General features: G+C 40.0%; 1 protein-coding gene across 4 annotated transcripts in view; it reads left to right on the top strand.

Moving 5' to 3' along the window:
* samd4a (sterile alpha motif domain containing 4A) overlaps window positions 1–4,616 on the top strand; it is a 56,355-nt gene extending 51,739 nt beyond the window's left edge. For all 4 annotated transcript variants that reach the window (XM_042405723.1, XM_042405714.1, XM_042405705.1 and 1 more), the window contains one exon: window positions 3,060–4,616. In XM_042405723.1, the coding sequence (XP_042261657.1) occupies window positions 3,060–3,088 (29 nt within the window). In that variant the 3' untranslated portion in view covers window positions 3,089–4,616. The remainder of the gene's footprint in view (window positions 1–3,059) is intronic.
* Window positions 4,617–12,156: the final 7,540 nt, after the last annotated feature.

Genomic DNA, 12,156 nt, shown 5'->3' with positions numbered 1-12,156 from the left:
TGCCATAAAAGTTTCTAGAAACATTCATTGTCCCCAGAGGATGAAGGCTAGTTGCTTTGGTGATCCCCTGACTTTTCCTCTAGTGTCACCATTACGTTGAGCACAACAACAACTACAAGGGCGCACGGACTGTGGGTGTCTCCAGGCACACCTGCTATTTTGGTTCATGTACTGTATGTGCAGCAGTGCAAAGTGCAGTAGGGGCCAGGTGATATATCAGCGGGCGCGGTGATTAATAAATACACTCTCTGCCAGCCACATTACTGATTTCATAGCTTTGAAACAGCTGTACCGGTCACAGTGAAGCGTGAAACATAAGCTCAACAAATGGAAAGACACTTCTTCTGGAGATCATATCGCTGTCCGGAAGGTGCGGCACGTCCTGAACACGGGCGGGACAAATCTGCAGCCAAAGGTAGATAGTGGAGCTTTTTGGATTCTCACAATGACGAATGAAATGAATGTAGTGAAGCCTTTTATATGATTGCATCAGACTGACACTATGTCATGCTGTGACTTTGTTTGTGAGGCTGTGTTTTGTTAGTTTGAGTGCATACGTTTCTGATGAAGGAACAGTCTGGTGTTGTACTCTCAAACATGGATGAAGTTTTAAAGAACTAGTCTTATGTTTTGCGTGCTGATATACGAGCATTATGTCGGCCATCTGATTGTTATATGATCTATGTGTGAAAACGTTTACTTCATCACACTACTTGTAAACGCTCGTGTTCAACACATTAAAAGCACTTTTAAATGTATCCACATTATAGTGGACATGGTCAAGTCAGTTAGTCAGTGACCTGGGTTGCACAGGTTTGGTTTGTGTGTGTGTGTGTGTGTGTGTGTGTGTTTCTGTGTGTGTGTAAAATATTCCAATGTACAGTGCAGTTTGGCCTGGGTTAAAATCAGTGCCAACTCCCGCCCCCCCATCCCAAAACTCGACTGAGGTGAAGACAGTGGGCCTCAGTGCTCCACACAGAACGGTGGACAAGTGCTGCTTTATGTGGCAAGTGTGTGTGTGTGTGTGTGTGTGTGTGTGTGTTAGCAGTAGGGAAAGCAGAGAGCAGAACCCGGCAGCAGAACGAAGGAGTTTGTCTAACTAAAGAAACTCCTCAACCAGAGTTTCGCCTCTTTCTAAGTCTTTTACTCTCTCGCAGCGAAACATCATCGAGCTGCGGTGAACTCGAAACCTTACTTGATATCTGAATCTGAAACAGCTACAGGAAAAGATCCAAAACACAATGTTTCACGAGTATAAGGAAACGGATGTTGACATTTAGTCGGCAGTTGGTCATTTTTGGAAAGCCTAGTATAACAAAAAAGAACTGAGAGCAAACCACACCTGGACTGACGTTTATATTCAGTGTATTTTGTGATAAAACTTCACAGATTAGAAATTATACAGAACATTTTGTAAGAGTACAGAAAAGTTCTTCATGTTTAGTTACATTGACTAAAACAGGGAATCAGATTCAATCCCACTTTCCTGCTGAAGTGAAAACTCAATAAACAGTGTTTCTCTTATATTCATTACGAGCTCCACGGATAAAATTTCACACTATCATTAATATACATTGATGTGAGTCAGCCTGGAGTCAGTATAGTTCATTCAGTGAGTATCTCAGTTGGTAGTGGTGATGGAGGATAGCGTGGTAGAAAGTAGTAAAACAAGCCAACAAGGGTCTGAATGAGCAGGAAGCTGACGATACTTTATCAGTGAGTGTATGTAGTTGAGACTTAAGTGTGAATCAATTACTCATCACAAAACCTGCTGAGATATCACAAAAACAACACATCATACCGCACAAAAAAACAGGAAGCTTTTTTTTTTTTCTCTGCCAGGCAAATAAATGTGCACACGTGTGAAAAAATCTCAGGTCATAGCAGATCCACTTCAATACATTCACTTACTATAAACATTTACTTTGGTTCTGCACTATTCAGCTCACAATGACATTTATCTGCCCTCTCAGTATCACGATGGAGGCTTTATGTTTGTGGAATAAAAACGTCCACAAGTGCGTAGCTCGATAACATTTTCCTGTCTAGCCACACCAGAGGCAACAGCTGTCAGACTGTTGTTCTTCTCTGAAAGCTTCTATCAGTATTTTGACAGATGTGTTGTTCCCTCACCATGACAGTGTGCGCCCCGGCCCCCTCACTGTCCACCGAATCAGAAAAGCTTCAGGCCTCAGTCACAAACAGCTCGTGGCAGAGTAAGATCACTACTAAACTCCAAATCAAATTTTATTCATAGTGTAGAAACACTCTGAGGCACAAAGAATATTACAAAAATGGTCAAAAAGAATGAAGAAGCCAGGAACAAGGAAACTGGTATCTTAAAGTGACACATGAACAAAAGAATCAACATTTTGTGTGGAGCTGGATTTATGATACTTATTAGGAGACTGACATTGAGACTTCTTTTCAGATCTCTACTGCAAACTTCTGCTGGAAATGATCAAAACTTTCTTTTACAGCAAAAGAAAGAACATAAACAGTGTTGCACAGCAGTAGTCTCCTGTTCAGTAATAATACAAGGCAAAATAAATGCTACCTGATGTAGCTCCGGTTTTATAAGTACGTAGCTTTATATCAACTCCAACCATAGATACCAACATGGAGGGATTTTATGGAGGGATTTCTGTTCCTCTATAAATCCAACTTAAGACAAATAAGCAGCAACAATTTTGGTTGAAATTTGTTTCTAGTTCCCAACGCGAACCTGGGAGCAGGATGTCTGTTCCGAAGGCAGCAGAGAGCATTAACGGTAAATGCTGCCTCTGCATCCATTTGGCTCATAGAGAACAAGATAATTGGATAAATAGGTTGGTGTCGGACTTCAATACCTGCTTATTTATGTTCAGGGTCACAGGAAAGCTACAACCCAGCATGCACTGGGAGAGATGTGGGGAAACAGGAAGGGCTGATTTTAGGAGCCTCCTCACTCTTCATTGTTACAAACAAAATGAAAACATCATTTTTCTCTACATCCACACTGTTTACACTAACGACAAGTTTAATACTGATGTTTTCTCTGCTCTGCTCTTCCTCCTCAGATGGTGCTGACCGCACATCAACAATATGAAATGAGTACCTGAGTGAGAGCAGCGGGACAGCGCAGGTTCACGAGGCTCTCTTACGATAAGTCACCTCGAGGTCACCGGCCCTCCCGTCCCCTCTCCCTGTAGCCAATGGTAGAGCTCAACCAAAGGACCGGGCGGGATCCAAGAAACACAAGAGAGCCGATCATCCAACGGCTAACACAAGCTATCACATTGGCACCGTCCATCGGGTCGCAAAAAACACACTTCCTGCTACGCCAGCATGCTCACAGTCACCTGCGTCTGGGTGAGGAGAGACAAAAGCATTGAAAATGGCCTGGATGGTGTGTGAACAGCGCCCCCCTGGGGGGGCCAGAAGCATTACTACAGTCCACTCAGCCCCAGCAGAAGGGAGACGCTGGGCTGTGGATCAGGGCCCAGTGAGACTGAGGCCCTCTCCCTCTCCGACACCCCTCTGGTCCCTGCACGTCGACCACAGCTCGTGGCATCTTTCAAATCCATAACAGTACCTCAGACACAAAAAACAAGACGAGACAAGCAGAGCTACAAGGCACAGAAGGAAGCGTAGGATTTCCTTGACTGTTTTCAGTGAGGACTGAGTGTCCAGCGAGGACGCTTGTAAAGCTCGGGAAGGCATCTCGCTCAGTATTGGGTGGCAAAAAAAAAATTTGTATTGTATGTATTTATTGTTTACATAATGATGCTACTTTCAAAGGGTACAGAAACATGTATGAACTTCAGGTATGAACGGTGTAATATTCTGTAAAGCCTTGGCTGCCTACCAGCTTTACGTCCCATGAGTAGCCATCACACTAGTTTACAACCAACGTGCTTATTCTTTATTTTATCAGCCAACAGCCGAGACATGTTGGCTTGATTATCTACCAAGAGAGAGAGAGAGAGAGAGAGAGAGAGAGAGAGAGAGAGGAAGAGGAGAGTGACAGAAGGAGGCAGAGCAGATGTGTAGAGAGGGTAAGAGGAAGAACGTGCCGCGGAGAAAGACACAGAAAGTCGAAGGAAAGAATCAAGCCTGGTGTTTGAGAAGTGATACTGGAAAGGGAAGCGGATGTTTAAAGGAGAAAGACATCAGAGGCAGGACCTCCGATCGGCTGAAAAATGACAGAGGAAGATGATGTCACGTCTAATCATGTTGTGAGTCTGTTCATGTGAGTGACTGAAGCAGGAAGTGAATTTAGCACCGGTCAGTTACATATTGTTTATCCATAGCATGTACTGTATGAACTCTTTGAATTCAGAGCCTTTCGTAGGGCGAGATACATTGAAAATGTCGGCTTTTATACACGTCAAATGGGAGATTAATACGGCTGCATCGTCAGTGGGATCTGTCTGCATGTTCAGATACTGGGTTCAGTTATGTTTTTTGTATAGCAGGGCGATATGCTTAAGCTGCATGTTACAACTAAATATCTTTCTTCGGAGGAAAGGAAGAGTGAGAAATGTGTGAAAAAGTGGGAGTGGGGAAGATGACAGGAAAACAAAAAAAAAAAAAAAGAAGAAGAGGTAGATTTGGTTTCCACTCACCATGTTGCAGAGACGATTGCAACATCGGAGATGATCACACGCTGTCAATCCATGAAGGGTTTGTTTTCCCAGAGATTGTCTCATTTTTGTGCTTACCTCCACCTGCTGGCCGGACGCAGTCAAGGCGGAACAGACGCTGAAGTCCACGGACACACAGGCACTCGGGAGACGCCCGCAGATCATTAAAAGATCATTGATGACCAACGTTTTGGGCAGAATCAGTGCCGGTTAAGTCTCGGCTGCAGGGATTCCTTCCTTCCTATGTAACGTGGTCCTCTGAGTCTGTTCAGTCAGTGCAGGCCGACATGGAATTTATTTCTTTTTTTTTAATTCTGAATTTCATGGTTATTCTGTGTCTTAATATTTATCCTCAGTTTATTGTGTCTGGAGTACAGACTATAGGTTTATATGGAAATAAGCTGGTTAGAAAACTCCCCCTCTGTGCCCCTTTCAACCGAGCACGCGCGTCTCCGAACAATCGCTGACAGGGGTTAATTGGTTATTATTTTTTTAGTTTCTTTATTAGTTTGTTGCAATTCTATAGTACTTCCTTTGTATCCTGCACTTGATATGATAATGTGATACACTAAAAAAATCCAAATATACAAGACTCGAGCAACAGGTGCTGCAGAGTCGGACTGAAGATTGAAGACACAGTCTCAGCGGACAGACGGGAGTCGGGCAGTAGAACCACGACACGTGGCGATGTCCAATCCTGCAGCAGAGACAAAACAGCTCCCGACGCTTCTCGTTCTGTTTGTCTGATATCAGATATCAGAGGATACTTTTCTCTCCTCGTGTTGTTTCAGCTCGTGCTGAATCATTACACAACAACTAAAGGACCATACTGATGTTTGTGCATGTTTTAGTCCGTTTACTATGATTTGCATGTACTTCACATTACTGACGGCTATTTTCCAAAGCAAACATGATGTTATAGAGTATATTTTATGTGATTCATTGTGTTTTTCAGTCAAACCTGGGCTTCCATTGGTTTCATTTCTGGATAAATTGTTACTTTTGGAAACTTGACACTACTTAGCTGCATTTATTTTTATTTATCAGTAATTCTTGTTTGGCTACATTACCAAACAATCATTCTGACTAAAGTAAATGCATCTCCAGCAAGCTTCAGGTCTTTGCTGTCTCAATTTGCAATAATGGAAACCAACAAGTTACCTACAAGAAACTCATAACATCTAAAACACTACATTGCATTTAAAAAAGAAATAGCCAGTAATCCACGAGGTGTATGATTTGTATTAAAGGGACTAAAACATGCAGATATTCTGTTATGGCGCCTTATTCTGCTTTTGACAGGCACATCTGGAGCTCGTCCTGTTCGGTCGAATGTGGCTTCAGATTCAGTGATCTGTACTTGTGCACACTCAGACACACAAGAGTCCAAACACACACCACAGGTATATCGTGTGTTGTTAGTTTTACACAGTTGCTGCATACACAGATTTTTTGTCTCCGTGTTTTGATCGTGCGTGTGTGTGTGTTTGTGTGTTTGTGTGTTTTTTTTGCTCTTTTAGCCACTTTTTAAGTCTATAAGAGCTGATCTGACATCACCTGTATGTTTGTGCACGAAGAAGAAGAAGAAGAAGATTCCACCAAAGCATGAATGTGACATGAACCCCCGTTTGAACCCCCCTGAACGGGGAGACTGATGTTACAACACAGTGCATCTTTGTTTGTCCTGACGCTCGTCATGGAGAGGCAGCGTCAGGATCAATGTATTCAGACTCTTTCAGTGTCACTGCCATATGAATCAGTACTTAAAGTAGATACAATTATTTATTCTTTTTTTTTTTTTTTTTTCATAATTGTTGCAGAGGTGATACTTTTACTCATTTAGGTGTATTATTATTTAAAGTACCATATGTATTAACATGTTATGGCTGGTGACCATACGTACATCTCAAATATTAACATAGTTATTGTTTTTCTTTTTTGTTGTTGTTGATGATGATCTATAATCGTGTTTGTATCTATCGGTGTCATGTTGAGATTTTTTTTTTTTTTTTTTCATGTGAAGCTTTGGCGTCAGAGTGCAGCCGAGAGCAGAGACGGTCCGTCACAGACGCGTCAGTAAAACACGTTCACGGTCACAAAAATAATAAGAATTCATGACGGACGAGCTGCCGGGAAACAAAACAGAGGAGCTGTCGTCGGGAAGTAGACTGGTCCGGTGCGTTCTGGGACTTCCTGACATTATTTAAGACTTAGGATTTGAGATCTGGAGTCTGAAGTTGTTGCTGTGGGTGTTTTAAAACCTAAATTTATGGTCCTGAGTGTGTGTGTGTGTGTGTAGGGGTGGGTTACTTTAAGATAAGTCTGGTTTATTTTATATTTATCCCATGAAAAGACCAAAACGAACAATGTTAGTCCGTCTCTCAATACTTTCTGACTCTCCTACCTGCGTCTGACGCTCAGTCCCAAACCTGTCGGTTCCTACTGAAGACGTAAATAATTAAAAACAGATTTATAGTTTTTTAAAAGAAGGCTCCAGTTTTCCTGCAGCATCTCCGGGCGGAAGCTCGAGAGACGTCCGTGTGACCTGAACACAGAAAAAAAAAAAACAACCTGTGACGGGACAGCGGAGGGTTACAAAGCTCTGAGGTCCGGATCGTTACACATCTCTCCAAACCAAATGCTTTATTTTTATTTTTCTAAATGCATATCAGCTCTGTGGGTGTCCAGGAGTGCTTCTAACGCTGTGCACACTGCAGTATTAACAGTTAGATACCGCCTTGATATTCCAAAAAAACATTTAATGTACTTTAAGTCAAGACATATATGCTGTTTTGTATCTTTATTTTTGTCATAGATTCTGCAGTTTAGTCAGTTTATGTCGATATGGGATGCCAAGACTTCTTGTTCTTTGTTTTGTTTTGTTTTGTAAATTCAGCAGCATCCATTCTGTAACAAAGTTTTACCGCTTGACTGTGCGCCTTTATTTCATTTAGTTTTATTTTATCAAAGAGCCGATGTCCTGTATTGACTGCAGGCTTTACGTATATATTTGACAAAAGAATATTGTATGTTTAATAATAAAAAAACACAAAAAGGACAAAAAAGTGAGGAAAAATGCAGAAAAAAGAAACAGGAGAAATTTGAAAAAAGAAAAAAAAAAGTGTAATTTATATTTTAAAACTGCATGCACAAGGCTGGGAAAGTCATATTTAGAATAACAAATGGCAGTGCCTTTTTTGTACTCGAGACATTTACCCCAAATGTAAATGGTTTTATATGGACTTTAAAAAAAACTGTAATGTTACAGGATGAAACTAGCGACAGCTGTGTGGAGTCACGTTCACGCTGCAGCTTTAAGTGTCCTCATTCAGATGGTTTTTCTGTCTCTCGTTTCTGCAGGATTAACAGATTTTTTTTTCTTTTAAACGTAGATAAAGTACAGAGAAAGAAAACGACATTTGGTTAATCAGTTTTCTAACTTCTCCAATCATAAATCTGATCCATATCTGACCCATGTGACCACGTTACTGACGTCATGTTTCTCAGAACTGATGACTCTGTGCAGAGATAATTTAAACATTTAGTTTTTTCTAATGAAAATGACGTCATCCATCCACTGATAATTTGATCCGTGTCTGACCTCATCAGGGTCAAAGCTGCAACTAACCATCAGTTGCATGTTTGGATAAAAGTGCCGGTTCTTTTCTTAATTAACTGATGAAGCGCTTGGTCTATAAAAGGTCAGAAGGTCACAGTTTTTCAGAATCCAAGACGACTTCTTCAAAAAGCTCCAAATATTCAGTTTACATGTATGATGTATGAATGTACGAGAAAGAAAAACAGCAAATCCTCACATTTAGGAAGCTGGAACCATCAAATGTTTGACATTCTTGCTTGAAAAATGACTTAATTTTTAATACATTTCCTGTCAGTTGATTAATTGACTAACGATTTAACTCCATTTAACATTTAACTTTGATTTGAGCTGAAATAACACTGCAGCAGTGAGATGCAGCAGTTCTCCCAAACTCTTAACATCCAGTGATTCCACCTTTATTCAGCTGCATCGGGCCACAGACTGAATATTGAGCATCACAGTGATTAATCGCTTGTATTTAATATTGTCCTCTGATGTGAGGGTTGATGTTTAGATCCTCATACGCAGAGAAGTAAATAGATTTTAAATGAGCACAAAAAGAATCAAATCTGTTCTTAGTATCAGAAAAGAAAATCCAACAAGTAGACAAGAGAGCAACGATCAATAATAAAACATATTTCTACCAGTGATGGACAGCTGATCAGATGTCTGACTGGACTTGAATTCATCATGGAGGAAAATTTAAAACCTCTCAGCCAAATTAAAAAGAATTATATTTTTGGGCGTTTAACCTCTTTAGCGGCTCATTAAAACTGCTTCATGTCTGAGTTGTTTTCAAAAAATAAACGTTTGAACTCGATAAAAACACAAAACTAAATCTGAATTGAGCAGCGGAGGCGAGCAGCGTGAACGCAGCCTGCGGCGGTGACATCCGCCTGTGTTGTTTCTGTACTCTGTAGGTACTTCTTAATGCTGATATGAAGTTATGAATTATTCTGGTCTGTACAAACAAAAAAAAATGTGTGAATGACTGTGTGTGACAGTGAGGATGTGTGTGTGTAAGAGTGTGTGTGCGCGTGTGAATACTGTACATTCAAGTGTTTTTCAATGTGTCTTGCTGTAATTTTGTCGCGACGTACCAGAATGCTGTGACTTGGCATGCCCCCCGTTATCCATAAAAAAGTTGTAACTCCTCCAGTGTGTGTTTGTGTGTTTGTGTGATTCAGTCTTGATGGTAAAACAGGCTTCAAATCAGCCTGAACAAACACCTTCACGGTTGTTGTTTTTTTAATGAATGAGTGGTTTAAAGTCCTTTTTTAAATGTAAATGTTGCTTCTAAATTTAGCCTAAAGTTTGCCTCAGTGGTTGAGATCTGCAGGTTTGACCTTTCACCTAAAAAAAAATACTGAGGCTCTTAATTTCAACCTTTACTAATTCTTGACTTCTTAACTTACAACACTGAGTGCAGAGTTATGGCAGAGGTCAGCTCGTATAAAGATCAGGGGGGTTAAAGGTCAGTTAATGTCACGTTCATGTCATATCAAAGCTATGGTAATTATGAGTTTCCAACATGTAAATTATGTTTATTTATGTGAATATTCATAATTACAACTGGAAAAGCTTTTGTCTTAATAATACAGAAGCACCTGAAAACAAAATTAATATTGACGCAAGTGTGATTGAGCCCAAATTCAATAGATGTGATGTTATATTATCAATCCACAGTATTTTAATCCTCACATGGCCAACTCTGTAATCATACAGGCGTCTTTATGACTGTCATAAGATTTAAACATGGAAATCTCTCCCATCTCTACCATCCGTCCCATATGACATCTCAGTTTCCATAAGTCTTACACATAAAGTTCAGTCGACTCGTCTCGAGGAGCTTTTCAAAGTCTGAAAAAATAACCCTGGTGATGTCATGGTGATGTCATTGGGTTTGGGTTTGAGAACCTTTTAAAAGCAGAGGCCTGCAGTACAGACGGGGAATGTGGACGAAGCAGAAACATAAAAGTGATTAAAGATTCTGTTGAGATGACATGTTTTATTTCTGCCACAGTGTTTTTGTTTGGTTCAACCACTGGAGGGCGCCAAAGTCAGAACATGTCCACACACACTGACTTTGATGAGGAAAAGAAACTACTTTGTTTTTTTAACCGATCGATAATTGTTGGTAGTTTTTATGATATGATTTATTGATGGATTACAGATATAAAAACAAAATTCAAGAGATGTTAAAGTGAAAACACATATTTACAACAATGTTAAAAGTTTTTAGAGTTCTGTCAACAAACATGATTGATGAAAACTAAAAAATATAAACATAAAAAATAAAAAAAATCCCTGTCAATCCATTTGAAGGTGACAGCAGACACTAACGCTGTGTTTTCAGTTCATATTTTGAGGATTTTGACCTCTAAAGCTGCAATTTGTAACTTTTCTACAGGTCAGATGACAACATGAAGTGTGAAGTTATTGAAGTTGTTTCACTCCATTAAATGTCATCAGCTGACCAGGTAATAAGAGAACAAAAGTTTAACATAAGTGATGAAGTTGAGATCATTTTCATTGTCAGGACAAAAAACAAACAAACAAACAAACATGGAAACACTGTCGACATAAACATTTTGACCTTTAGTTTGAGCCTCTTCTCGAGGTCGTGGAGTTGAACGTTCTGCACTCGACGAACCGGATTCAAACCCGGAGCGTCTCTCTGCTGTGAGCTGCTGGGTATTGAGATGCATGAATGAGATGTTACAAAACTCTAAGAGTTGCTGAGTCATGCTTCTGTCAGACATCCAGACCATGATCAGCTCCAGCCCTCCGCTGTGCACGCTGGGCTCAGGGCCAGATAAACCCTGCAACCGGCCCCGGGGCAAAAATGAGCTGTGGGGCCCGATTTCTTGGAGCCAGTTTTCCTTCAACCTTGTTGGTTTTTCTACATCCACCATTTTTTTTTTTTTTTTTACATTTTCCAGAAACCTTCAGAGCAAAGTTTATGACATTCAGCCGTGAAGTTTCAACCATCAACCGTCAAGTTTGATGATTTTAACAGTTTTTAACAGTGATGGAAGAAATATTGAAGTACCAACACAACAATGTAAAAATACTCCATTACATGTAAAAGTCCTGCAAGAAAAAAATCCTACTACAGTAAAAAGTATTATGAGCTTGATGTAGTTAAAGTATTGCAGTAAAAGTAGTGGTTTGGTCCCTCTGACTGATATATTATTATATATGACATCATTAGATTATTAATAGTGAAGCATCAGTGTTAGAGCAGCATGTTACTGTTGTAGCTGCTGGAGGTGGAGCTAGTTTACACTACTTTATATACAGTTAGCTAGTTTAGTCCAGTGGTTCCCAACCTAGGGGTCGGGCCCCTCCAAAGGGTCAGCAGATAAATCTGAGGGGTCGTGAGATGATTAATGGGAGAGGAAAGAAGAAAAAACTGTTTTCAGTGTTTGGACTTTTTCTCTAATCTTTGATTTTTGCTGAAATATTGGATCATTTGAACATTTATTGAAATGAAAGCATGTGAGAAGTTTAGAGGGAAAAATCACTATTTGGTGGAGCTGTTAACAACTCATAGACATGTGAAATGTGACCCCGACTACACACTGCTTTTTGTAAGACGTCAAAAGACAAAAAGGTTGGAAACCACTGGTTTCATCTTTAACAATGTGTTGCATTTTAAAAGCTTGTTATATTATCCATTGTGTCAAATCTTCATCTGAAAAGTAACTAAAGCTGTTAAATAAATGTAGTGGAGTAGAAAGTACAATATTTCCCTGTGAAATGTAGTGGAGTGGAAGTATAAAGTAGCATCACATGGAAATACTCAAGTAAAGTACAAGTATCTTAAAATTATACTTAAGTACAGTACATGAGTGAATATACTTAGTTACTTTCCTGGTTTTTAATGATGTGAACATGTTTTCTGTGGTTTCTGCAGTGAAGAAACAAGCC

This window comes from Thunnus maccoyii, chromosome 1, assembly GCF_910596095.1.
Source record: "Thunnus maccoyii chromosome 1, fThuMac1.1, whole genome shotgun sequence".
NCBI classification, from domain to species: Eukaryota; Metazoa; Chordata; class Actinopteri; order Scombriformes; family Scombridae; genus Thunnus; species Thunnus maccoyii.
Note: the sequence above shows the minus strand (reverse complement) of the source record. Positions and strands in the feature narration are given on the sequence as shown.